This window comes from Grampus griseus (assembly GCF_964374135.1).
Source record: "Grampus griseus genome assembly, chromosome: 17".
In the NCBI taxonomy this organism is placed as follows: domain Eukaryota; kingdom Metazoa; phylum Chordata; class Mammalia; order Artiodactyla; family Delphinidae; genus Grampus; species Grampus griseus.
Window position 1 is genome coordinate 43,868,460 of NC_139011.1, and position 13,617 is coordinate 43,882,076.

Genomic DNA, 13,617 nt, shown 5'->3' on the forward strand with positions numbered 1-13,617 from the left:
ACTTTCTGTTGTACACTTATTCTGTGATTATACTTCTTATTATATTGCCCCCCCCCCTTTTTTTTAATTGAAAGCTTTGCAGCAAAGTGTTTGCTTTGGAAGAGAGTCATGGATTCTTCCCATTTGAGAATTGGTTGATCTTTTCTGTAACCGTGAGCCAAAAGTCAGTGAACAAACAAGGTAGTAATAGAAATACTGTGCCTTTACAAAATAAGAACATTGGCAGATAAGCTTTTGTGAAGTTTTCTTCATGCCTTCAGTGTCTGGATGCCTTTTAAAGAAAAAATGTAAGCCTCTTCTGGGTTTGAAAGTAGTAGGGCTTTGTTTTTTAAATAGCATTTTTTCAGAGAGCATGTAATGGAAAAATCAGTTGGCATTTGTAAGTTGTATTTTTTACTTCCTAGAGTTGCATTGGATTTATAAATGTTTGTGGGTAGTTTGTGTCCAAATGGATCTAAGATGTAATAAAGGGGAAGGTGTATGTGATTGTGTCTGGTTACTCTGAATGCAGTTTTTGTAACAGAGGAAAAGTGAAAGGTGACCCTTTATGAGAGAAATCTTATTAAATTTAAAACATGTAAGAATGACAGATTTTCACCCATTTAGAGTGCACTCGATTTTGTAACATACCCTGCCAAATGGTTTACTTCCTATCCTTGCACCCTTCTCTAACTATTGAACCTGCTCACTTTTTGAAGATTTATGGGGAACTACTACCTCGTTCTCGTCTCAGTGATACCACGAGGTTTTCCACATTATTGGATTACTGGTGGATTGTGGCAGACCCCTTTTCATCTGACATTCATTGCATGACAAGATTTTTCACATATGCCCTTCCCCCACCAATGCCCAGCTTTTTTCACTTTACCTTACCTATCCAATTTCCCTTAATTATTTTCTTGGGGTGGGCAGGAGGATCCACTACACATAAAACTTTTTTGACTGAGTGATTTGGAGGGGAGTGCTTGATTAAACAGTGCTTCTCGTTTTCTAAAGGGCTTCTTCAAATTTGTCTCCTCGCAGAGGCTGCTGCTAATTCTCTTGCTCTTCAGTGTTTTTCTCTACTCACTAGCCTTATTTCCTCCTCCTCCCAACTATTTTGTCTCTTTATATTGAGACCTCATGCATAAACTATTTTACAATCTGAAGTTTCACTGCAGCTGGGGCTGCAATGTATGCCATGAACAATTGTGTACTTTATTGGCTACTTTATTCTGAACTCTTCATACTGCAGTGAGAGCTTGTTAACCAAGCTTCAGTGCCTTGAAATACAACATGACCAAATACTCCCTCTCCCCGCAATAAAATAACCTTCTTTGCTGCATTATCTGCACTCCATTAAGGATCTGATCAGATGTTCATGTTGTCTGACGGGTGCACTTAAAAGTGGAAAGGGGCTCCCATGAGACCACTCAGGTGTATCTCCCTCCAGACCCTGATGGGGTGGAAGATGAACTCTGGGCTGATGGAGGAGCGCTAGTTCTCTGCTTGTTCTCTGATTGATTCCTGGGCTCTGGGTGGGTGAAGAGCTGTGAGCCGAGCTCAAGCCGAGATTGATTGCCTCAGTTTTAAATTCCCACCTCCAAAATAGACTCTCAGATGTACACATGAGGAACCCCTCCCCAACACAATTTCTGGAGGTGGAGCAGGTGTCTTAGAGTCACCTGTAGCTACCAATCACAAGTGCGCCTTCTTATCACAGTGATGCTGGCTACACAAGTCTTCTGCTGGGACACTTGAAGCCCAGAGAAATGAGATATTTTGTATCTGCCTGGGTTGGTCTTTGTGTGTGTGGGTAGGGGGTTGGAAATTAGGACCGTTGAGGTCAGCAAAGAAAGGGATGGGAACTCCCACTTGAGGTCGGTCTGGAAGGCTGTGTAACTGCTGTGAGGACTCACTAGGTTTGTTTTGCAAATTGTGGCTATTTGGATGGAGGTGAGATGGTGAATGTCTCATTGTTATAAGCTCCGCCAAAAGAGAGCTCTTGATCCCCGTTTGACCTTGACAGAACCTCCAAAATGTTGGCGGTCTAGCCCTGGAGCAGGGAAATCCAGTTTGCTAGTCTGGATTCCTCCCGTTCTCTCCGGGTAGAGGCAGATTGGGGAATGCAGGCCACCCTCCCCCAGCGCTGGCTCTCACCCTCAGCCAGCCTTGGGGTACCTCGCCCTCCTTGCCATCCCCATTCTGGAGCCGGAGCCCCCGCCCCCTCCTTGCCTTTCCGTTTCTTCCCTCCAGCTTGTGTCTCTTTCTGTCTCTCCCACTTTTCCTCCCTCTCCCGCTCCGTCTCACACGCACCCTCTGTTTATTTTCCTGCCTCCATCTGGGCCCTGCTGATATTGTAATCACCCTGATGCACGTTGGCTTCTCTCCTCTCCCTCCTGCGCTCACACACTCACTCACACACAATGTGCCATCCTGACAAGCCTTTTACTTCTGATAAGCTCCGATGTGTGTTTAATGAATACAAAGCCGCGGTCTGGGTGCCGCCTCGGCTGCGGCCGCCTCTCCTGCGCTCCTTTGCCAGAAGGTAATCTCCGTGAACGGGGAGGGGAGGCGGGCAGGGAGGAAGGAGGGGTGGGAAAGAACGGGGGAGGGGGGTGTGGGGAGACTGCGTTTCTCTTTTCCTCTCTCCCTTTCCAATGATTCAGAAGTCGATAAGACCAGGAGAAGTGAAGATGTAACATGTTATCTGTCGCTCCTCTTAGCTGGCGGAGAGAATTTACATTTAAAGATTAGCAGAGGGAGAAAGAGAAATCTGCCTTTTGTTGTGTGTGGTGAGGAGGCATCAGCCCTGGCCTGGCCGCTATCTCCCATCACCTCTGCTATCCAGACAGGACTCACGGAGGTGAGATTACCGGAGGGCCTTATCTTTAATTGGGTTTAGTTTTGCCATTCTGAATAGGTTTAAAGAGACTGGATAAAGGGGGAACAATAGATTATTTATTGACGGGATGCTGAAGCCTTTAGATGAAGAGGGGAGAGAAAAAGCTGCTTAACAACTTGATTAGTTCATTTTTATTTTTATTGTAAGGTGAGACTGTCTCCCTTCTGGTGCAGGGAGGGACTGTAGAACTTAGGCAAATTTAAAGGGCTTAAATGCCTTATTTTCTTTTCACCCTCACCTCCTGCCCTTCTTCGCACCATCCCCCATATAACAGGAGTTTCATTTACCCCTTATTTGTAAGATTGATAAACTGAGCAAAATTGGTAGAGGCTTTTGGAATTGATCATTTGTGTTTGGTTTTGTGTGACATGTTTTGAATGGGTGGTGAATTGATGCTAATGGTGGTACTTGAATGAGTGAGAAAAGCAAATGAAACCTACTTTTAATATGGAATTAGTTGATTTTATAGTATGGTTTCAACTAGGTCTAGAGGGAAAAAGAAAGCAAGTTGTTAGGTAGATTTGTGTTTTGGATTTGAACCATGGGATTTTTTTTCCCTTGGAGTTGGTTTAAAAGAAAAATAATTTTAAAATGTCTAATAAAACTGTTTAATTAAAAAAATGTTTAATACACTCATGAGTGTACTTAAAAAATTATAGTATTAACTTTAGAAGGTAGTTAAAATGGATAAAAGTGGGAAAAACAATTGTTTTGCTTCTTACACATAGTCAAGATAAGTGTTTTCATAGGTAAATATGAACCAGTAACTAAGAACCTAATTAAAATTTGTTTAAAGCCAGGGGGGCATGTTTCCTTGTTGACAACAGCAGATCGATTGGGTAAGACAATAGAGTCCCGTTATTTCACTTCCATTGACTGAACATACTGACATTTCAGGTTTGCTGCTGCCTCAGTGAGCATGATGAAACACCGAAATTCACAGGCCAACTTGCCAGAGTGGTACATATATTACTGTATGTCATTTCTGCCTGAGGTTACCTTGTCACCCAGGCAGAATGGGAATGGACACTTGGAATCCTTCAGAGGGGTAGAGCCCTTTTGCTAGGAAACTGACAGAGAGCATGTCTTAGGAACATCTTTAATTTTACTTAGAGTTAGGTGTAACAGATAAATATGTGATGGACTTTTATTTAAAAATCTGGGAAGCTACTTAGCTGTCAATCTTGTATTTTTCATATAAGAATACCCATTTTCAAGATTTAACTTTACCTTCCCAGAGATATTTACACTGAGTGGTTGGTAGATCGTTACTGGCCTGTGCTCAGGTGACATCCATTTTTCCCCAGTTGGGGATCCTCAAACATTCAAGCACCTGCTAAATCTGTATCTGATAAAACAATTTGTAAGGCCCCTTCAAAAATAGGGCCTGACTTTGTTTGCTTTTTTTTGTGGGTGGAATGAGAAAATGGGATGTGTGTATTTTACACCCATGTGCCTGGATAGACAGCAATATATAGATAAATATGTGTATTCCAAGTAGTGGCAGAGAAAATACTAAATATTGCGTATCTTAGTGTAAGCTACCCTTTTACACATTTTGCATAGTCGCTGCATGATAAAACTAAGTATTAGGCAGACATTGAGTCAAAGAAATTTGAATCATACAAAAGTGAACATGGAAAAAACCAGAAGGGACTTAATGTATTTTTTTTAAAGCTTAATGAAAATGTAAAACTATTATGAATATGCCTTATACCCAGCAGTTGTTGCTATCTAGTAGGCAACTTACGCCCTTTACAGTGTTTAGAACAAAACTAGTTCTTTATACCATTTTCATGAAAATGTTAGGTTTCTGTTTGATCAGCAGGTGCTGTTGAGATGAAAGCCATGTGTAAATTTTCAGAAGGCCAAAAGTGTCAATTCAGAAAAGGAAAGTGATAAGAGAAAATGCAATCAGTTTTCCTGTTTTCAATTTGTGCAGGATTTGAAGAGCTGTTTTGTTAAACTGCTACATCTGCTCCAATATGAATATTGAACTACTTCCACTAAAAATAACAACCTATAATTTGGAAGCTACTGCAGTCTTTCGTTAATGTGAGTGGGTTATTTAAAAACAAAAAAACAAAAAAAATAAAAAGAAATAAAAAAGACAATTTTCTATTCTGACAATCTCTTGCCTAATGTGCATTTTCATTTGTTGGCACTTTTATCCTCAGCAGATAAATGGTATTATGCAATTAGGACCTCATCTCGTTTGACTATGAAAGAGGTTTCCATGGGTGAAAATCCTTGTAATATAAAATGGTTTCGCATAAAACAAAATTTATTTTAAAATAACCTGTTTAAATGCAGTTATTTATAATGATAGTTATTCCTTACATTCTCTAATACTACAATTTTTAACTTACTGCTTACTATTATAACAAAGTTAACGCTATTCCATTGCATACTGGGCATTCCGTGATTTATTTCACCCTTAATATACCTGCAAATATAAGTTTAAACCAATCAGGGATATTTTACCTAACAGGGCTTTCAGAATAATTTTTTTCATGCTTAAATAAAATGATTACATTATGCTTGAGTGCCTGCATACAAAAGCCTTAGCTTCTATAGTACTGCTAATCAAATAAGTTTTATGGACAGGGAAAGCACCACATTAGAGAAAAATTGGATGCATTTTACTAGTGATATTTCTAGGAGAGACATGTTTAAAAAAAATAATCATCCAGTATTAAAAAGAGAACTCTAACATGAATAATCATAATAAAAATAATACTTCATTCCTGCAAAAAGAAAATGAATGGCAATGCTATCCATGTAAAACTGGACATAGAGAATTAAGTTAGATGGAAGACTGGTGAAATTTGGATCAGGTTCAATATTGACTCCATCCACAATTGCAGTTGGGTGGACTTGTGGCTATAGTAATTTGTCTAGGATGAGACGTGATCACTGCTTTGGATCAATTAGAGACTATGTAGCTTGTAGCTTCACACTTGAATTGCCAGACACACTCTTCGGAGATAAGCTCCGAATATCTCCAGAGTGGATAAAAGAGAAGACAGACACTGTGACACATTAGCATATTTGATATTAACAAATGCAATGTTTCTTCTGAAACACCAGTCAAAAGAAGAGGTAGTTTGAAAAACAACATTGTGTGTACTTGTGATTACATGTATTTAACCAACTAAAGAATAATGCTTATAAAGAATGTAATTTCCAATTTGAAGCCAGATTGTGGCATATCTTTCAGAGATCTGGGTATATTCCTTGGTGGGTATATTCTCTGGTATAGCACCGAGCACTTTGCCGCTTTGAAGAAATGACACTGGATCACATATCAGTGAAGAAAGTTTATTTCACAGACACAGTCCCATCATTTGGTACGTGTGATCGTCTAGTGAGTTGTTTTTTGTGCTGAAGCCACAATCAGCCTTTAAGCCTCAGTGCCTTATGTGGCTTGAACAGGGAAGAGCTTCTTGTGATTCTTTTCAGAATGTTCTTACTTTGTCAAGTGATGTTCAGGCTTTTATATCAGAACCACTGCAAAAGTAATGCCCCATGGTTGAGGTTTAAGGTTTGAGACCCTCTTGTTTGAAAAAGTTTTAAACCATCAATCTTGCTTAGAACCACTAACATTTTCAATGACTGTAAGAGACCTACTTAAAATCCCTCTGCTTTGATAGTCCTGATTGAGGTTACCTGTATAATGTAACTCATGAAGTAGGGGTTTGCTTTTGTGGGCTTTCATATTGATCAGGGTCCCTAAGGCAAATCAGTATTTGGGTGAACGGGGCCTCTAGGATATAGATCTTGTTGAATGTGGAGGGCACAAATGTAAAGTTTTCCCATTGTTTGTCCAGCAATCTCAACACCTCCAAGTGCCTTAGGGAATGTGATTGACTAGATTCATTAATCTTTTAACACCTTGGGCATAGACTACTGAATGTGCTCTGGGCATTCAAGGGCTGCCACCTAGTTGTTGGACTTGGGAGAAAGTAGAGGAGTGGACAAATGTTAGAGACCTACTGTGAGCCTGGCATTAACCTTCATGTACATTGTCATCACTGATTTTAAGTAAATGATTAACCAGCATTTCACTTTCTTCATTTCAGAGAGCTCTAGTCCATCACTCTTTTAGTAGTTCTTCTGGTTTGACCTTTTGCTCCAGTTTAGAAAACTGAGGTTTCCCTGTGTTCCCCAAATTAATTACCTGCTTTGTTCCCAAGTTCTAATAATTAGAGCCATGTTCTCTGAATATCTGGCTTAACGTGTTCCTTAGCAGTTATGAACTATGCATCCACTGTTTTCTTTACATTTGCCCTTGCCCCCAACCTAGGAATCACAGTTGGCTACTGGCCAGCAGATATCCTTGGATATGCCCAAATGCATGCCACTCCGTATCCCTCAGTGCCTCCTAATCCAGGCTTTTCCATTACTAAATTCTGTTCTCCCATCAGAATACCACCTTCCTGCACTACACTGAGGCCTTGAGGCCTGTTCCCTCTGTTGATCTCATTCAGCACTCCAGAGTGGTCTTCTGCCCAGTGTCCTTAGTCCCTGAGGCTTGTCCCATCCCAGTCAGTTTGGTCACTCTATATCTCGATCTCGGCATCTCCCAGTTGGCTAGGTCCACTTCCTAGTCACTTCTAAGAGGAGAGGGATTCTGTACCATCTTGAGTTTGATTATGTAATGTAAAGCAGTGGTCCCCAACCTTTTTGGCACCAGGGAACGGTTTCGTGGAAGAAAATTTTTCCATGGACTGGGCGTGTGGGTGGGGGGGAAGGTTCAGGGCGGTAGAGTGAGCAATGGAGGAGCGATGGGGAGAGGCAGAGGAAGCTTTGCTCACTCACACGCCCCTCACCTCCTGCTGTGCGTGGCCCGGTTCCTAACAGGGTTGGGGACCCCTGGTGTAAACTATTCTATTATAAAAAGAAGGATCTAGTGTCTGTGCATTCCCCTATAGGCAAACTGGAGTTCCCTTTCCAGTTCAGTCACTGACTTTCTGGGTGGCATGGGGTGCACTCCAGCCCTCAGGTGCATTCTTCAGGAGCAAAATGATAGACTCATTGATCATTAGGCTTCTCAGCTGTCCTATGTACAAGACTATATAGGATATTAGGAGTAGGCTTTCAGGAATTTCCCGTGGTTAGGAGAATGAAAAAAAATCCTCATTTATAGTTTTAATCTGAGTTGGGGGCACTACTAATCTGCATATAACTGGGAAATAGAATCAGTGTGGAACATCATTATCTCCCCACTATTCTTCATTGTGAAGAAGGGGTATGGGGAATAGTGAGTCATTTTTTCCATAGCCGTCCTGGATCTAGGATGATTGTCAGAAATTTTAGTTGTTACTGTACTTTCTTCAGAAGTGAATGATGGAGGGAAGAATCTGTTTATGCAGTGAGAAGGAACTAAAGATTTTAGGTCTTGCTCAAAGAAAATAGCCTTTATGCTTTTCCCTCAGGGTTGCTAGACAATGTGAACTTGGTGCCTGGGGGCAGGAGTGAGGGGCTAGAGGCTAAAGCATGGTGGTGATTGATTGTGCTTACCAGGCTTTCCACAGTCTCAAGGTTTGGACCTAAGTCACTTGGAAATTTAGAAAATGACCTCTTTAAACCATTTTTGGAGAGAACCTGGTAAGTAATAGCTTATTTAAACCAATGGGGTACATTATCATTTGGCTAGAATCAGGTGTTAAGTAAGAAGGACCAAAAAACTGTCTGTTGTCTAAAGAACAGTCTGCTGTTCCTTCTAAAAAGTAGTTAAGAGCCCAATTATTACCAGTAACACTTTGATTTTTGTACTTTCATTTTGAAGAAATATAGACATTATTAAAAGTTTAATCCTAATTTGTGAAATTATTAATAATGAACCCAGGCTGGATTTCTTTGGAATTTGGGAACTATTACATTTTTACACTTCTGATTTGATTAAGGTAAGCCCTTTGTCATCATCCAGGATGGCAGTAGAAACTTCTACTGTTTACTAGGAACGACATGCACGTTACATTACTTTCATGTGTCACTAGAAACGGAAACCACAGGAATCACTGTGGCTTCATAGGTTATAGAAAGCTCTTGCTGTGGCATTCCAAGTTTGGTGGGAGGCCAAATTGAAGTTCTTTGCCACAAAGATGAATGTCTTAGAAGTATGTATGCAGTGAACTCTTAGTTGGTACCTGACTTGACTGGATTGAATTTTACATCAGAGAAATAACAGAAAATATTACCATGAGATGTAATGGCAATTTGTCTAAAGATAAGCTCTCAAGAGCTAGGGGGCCCCTAATAATAGGAGAAGAAATATTGCCAGAGCTGTGATGAGCTAGCTGTGGCCAGGTCTATTGGAGCACCAGGAGAGAAAACTAGCTGAAAGATGTTAGAGTGTTTGGGACATCCCTTCCACTAGACCTTGTGGGGAGTGCACCTGGTGACACTGAAGTAGATAGATTATGGTACCCGCAAAGGCTGGCATAGGGTTGTGCCAGGGAGCTACCACAGCAGCATTGCTGAGAGCATTTCAAATGCACATCCAATTTGGCAAGCAGAATATTAGAAATTGGGAAGTCATCTCCCAGTGAATATGGTAAGCATGGTGCAAGTTGTGCTTTAAATACAAAGTCTTAGGAAGCTGGTTGCTCTATTTTGTTAAAACTAGATGTACTATATACTCCTTCCCCTAACCTCAAGATACAGGAAGATGTGAGCTGTAAGACAGGTCATGAAACACTGCTAGTTTATTTTCTGAATCTATGCATATGTTATGTACACAGTGATAAGCAAACACAGCTGGGAAGAACAGCAGATGATATTGGGACTGGAACTGTGATGTTTATCGACTGACATAGTAATCCTTTCCTGTGAAAGTGTTCTTTTTAAGTGATGTTAGGATTCTGTAACTTTTATCATGTGTCAGGCAAGTATTCTTTATTGCCCAACCCCTTTCCCTACCTGTCACACATTTTCATTCTCATCTTTAGCTAGATTTATTTAGAAATGAGATCCACATTTGACCTCTGATGGGAAACAAATGTGGACAATGAATTCGAATCCTTTGTTTAAATAAGGGTAGGTAGGTGCATTTAGACCTGATATTCAGGTCTAAATGGAAAGTAAATGTGATCAGTCTCCATTGACTTGTCCAAGTCAAGCTTTGAGTTGGCGAGAGAAAGCAGGTATAAAATATCAGAGGAAAATATAAATGAAAAGTAATAAAATGAGCAACCCATTAAAGCTAATTTGACTATTTGAAAAGAAAGGCATATGTTCTTTGGGTAGCCCTGGTAATGAAACCTTTTAGAATATTTGAAAGAAAATTAAGATTTTTGCTGTTGGTTGTAAATCTGAAGTAAATTAATAAATATTTAATGAATGCCTACTATGTGTAAAGCAGTGTGTTAGACGGAAGCACAGAACAGGTAGTAAGCTCAGTTCCCACTGAATGATAAACCTGCTCAGGACAAATTAAATAGCTACAAAAGATGAAGAGGCTTGATTACTTACCAGTTAAATGATATAGTAAATGAGATTTTAGAGGTGGAGTGAGTTGGAATTTCACCTTGTCTTAAGACAGGTAGGATTTATCAAGGCGACATTATTGTAATGGGGTTGTGGGCAGTTATAAGGCAGGAATGGAGACTGGAAAAGGTTTTGGGAGAAGCGATGTGTCTTGGGGTGGGGTGGGTAGAGGGTAGAGAGAGAGTAAATTAACATATGCAGATACAGCAAAAAGGACCCTTGGGTGATTATTGGGAAATAAACAGAAAGATCATAAGGCATTTGATTAAGCTTTATCTTCTGAGTAAGCCAGATGTTTAAAAAACTGTGTCCTATGGGACCCCTTAGGGTTGGGAGGTGGCATAGAGTGTGCCCAGATTGGGTTCAGGCCCTTTCGTTTATCTTCTCAGCACTGTGAAACCAGAATAGTTCTGTTCTTTATGACAAATTGCTTTAGATATTAGATTTTCTAATTGGACTTCTTTTGAACAAAGGATGCCATGGTAAAATAAATCTTAATGAAACCAAAGTAAAAAAAAAAAATTGTGCCAGGCAACAGGAAACCATGGACCCAGTTAAAGTTGTGTTTCTGAAGAGTTGGTCTGATTGCGGTGGGCCAGATGGGTTGGAATGGGGGAAGACTGAGGCCAGGTAGGGACCTTGTTTTGCAGTAGTTTAGATGTTAGCTATTATAGAAGGATGGCCAGAATTGGGTTTGTGGGACAAGAAAGAATAGGCAGATGCCAGAGACATTGCAAAGGAAAAATAATTAGTACTTGGATATCGGGTGGATTTAGAGAGGAGGAAGTGATGACAGCTCAGGTTAGATGTCCAGTGCACATAGCTTGCCAGAATTTGGGCATTGCTTCAATGTTTAAGGGGCAGCTTCCTTACCCCTCATAGACTCATAGAATCACAGCCCCCAGAAAGGAGCCTCAGAGCCCAATTGTGTATCCCTGCTCCAGGGATTCTCGTGATCCAGCTGCTTTTGGGAAATGTTGATGGGGCTGTTAACCTCGTAGGTTTTCCTTAAAGGGTACTGGTTGCATGGAGGATTGATTATTCATTGCTCCTATGCTTTGGCTCCTTGCATGGATTTCGAACTGTTTTGAGTTTCCTTTCATTTTGCTGGTAACTTTGGGCCACGTGGGAGAATAAAAAAGTGGTCAGGAGGGCTGGGTCTGGACCCTTAACTTTCCACCAGAGCAACCTAACTGTTTTACATGTTTCAAACATTGGACTTTTGTTTAGGGAATAATTTATAAAAATTTCTTTCAATTCTAATATTATGTAGAGGAGAGAAGGCAGGGACCAGAGAATAAGGAGTCAAGGAGGAGTTGATGGGAGGGCAGAAGCTGTTCTTCTACAGCAGCGTGTCCCAGACTCTGGGCTCAGTACTCTTGAGGAGTGGGGAGCAGTGAGTTTCAAGGGGCTTTTGAACCTACATTCATTCATTCATTCAGTAGCACAAGCATTGTCTGCAGACCAAATACTTTTTCACACAATGACATTTTTCAAATACACTTTAAATGAACAAAAATGCATTAAAATATTACTGAAATTAATAGAAACTTGTCTTTATGTATTTTACAATCAGCAGACTGTAAACAAAATACTATCATGTGTGATATCACAAGTTTTTGTTTTAAAATGGAGGCCTCATATTAGAAAAGCAAAGGAATCCCTTTTATATCTTAAAGGGCACTATTCATTTCTTACTAAATTGCTCACTGTTAATTGTCTCCCCTATTTAAGGAATTTTAGTTATTGGAAGAAACAACAACAACAAAATGTAGGACTTTTAGGCTATGGTTCACCAATATAATATTATTTCAGGGACTTTCACCTTGATTTGTTTAGTATCATTTAATTTGAAAACAATGGGAATTCTTTTTACTCTTTGAACTTTAAATTCAGAGTGTGTGGATAAAAATCTCTCAGAATTGGATTTTTTAAGACTTCTTTCTTCTGTAGCCAATCTATAGTTTTTAAAAGGATGAGACCGATTTATATATGTTTATATGGAATCATTCCTGAGATATATTGTGAAAGGAAAAAAGCAGGGAGCAATGTATATAGTGTGCTACATTTTTACCAAAAGTGCATAAACTTCTACTCATGCATATGAATCTGACAGTAGTAGTTGCTTTATGGGAAGAAAGTGGGGCTCAGGCATTGGTGGTTGGAAGGAGAATTTTTATTTCACATCTGTTGGTCCTCTGAGTCTTTCTGCAAATCTCATACCTGTTTCATTCACTGCAAAGTTAGAGACTGTAGCATCAGCTTGGGATGAATGGTTCTGGGATTCTGCCCTTCTGGGGGAAGGTGATTATGTTCTCTTCTCTGCTAGAAGGCAGTCAAGTGAAGTGGTGAAGAGACGCATCTCCCCAGTGCTTTGCCACTTGTTGAATCTCCTACTCTTCATCTGGAAATAATTCTCATCTGGATAATAATGGCATGACCCGTAAGGTTGTCATGTGGATTGCATGAGATGGTATATACAAAGCACAATATCATTTCAGAAAGGCTTGCTTGTGCTAGGCATCTGACTTGACCACTCATGAACTGTCCACTGCTCTCTTCTGGAAGCCCCCTGTAGGATCTTCTCCTCTCTATGGCTGTTCCTTTTCCGTCACCTTCACTCAGCAAATTCTTAATGGAGTCTAGTCCTGTTTAATGCCTGGGGATATAGAGATGTTCAAGTCAGACAATGCTCCTGATTTGCTAGACCTTTCTCACCTCAGCCTTAATTGAGAGCTGTTTCTGCAGGGAACCTACTTTGTCCTCTTCTGAGTTGCTAATGAAACTATTCAAGTTTTCATGACCTCTCTTCTTCAAAGATAGAATTTATTCACATCTAGCATTTTGCTGCTATTCATGTGATTCAGACTTCTCTGCTGATTTGTAAGCTCCTTGAAAGTAGGAGTCTGGAACAGTTGGGGTACTTTTTGATGCTTTATTAAATATTTGGTGAAAGCTCATGTTATTTACTTAATACTGTTCTCAAATATTTCAAGTTATTTACTTAATACTGTCCTCAAATATTTCATTGCTAAGATCAAAATGAAATCTTTGGTTGCAAGAGCATGTCGTTTCTTTCCCAATCCGTTTCCCCCCCTTGATCCCTTTTTATTGTGTTCTCTTATCACAGAATGTACAATTTATTGCCACCATATTTTAGGTTTAAGTTTCAGCAAACAAAAAAAAACCCCACATGTATAGCAGCCCTGGGTAAATTGAAGTGGTCAAGTCACTTGTATGTT

General features: G+C 40.1%; 1 protein-coding gene across 1 annotated transcript in view; it reads left to right on the forward strand.

The window, feature by feature from the left end:
- Positions 1–2,405: 2,405 nt before the first annotated feature.
- Positions 2,406–13,617, forward strand: part of RUNX1T1 (RUNX1 partner transcriptional co-repressor 1) — a gene marked incomplete at its 5' end in the record, with an annotated part of 133,072 nt that continues 121,860 nt past the window's right edge. The window contains 4 exon segments of the mRNA XM_082674973.1: positions 2,406–2,501; positions 2,503–2,527; positions 2,706–2,786; positions 2,789–2,845. Coding sequence (XP_082531099.1) covers positions 2,406–2,501; positions 2,503–2,527; positions 2,706–2,786; positions 2,789–2,845 — 259 coding nt within the window.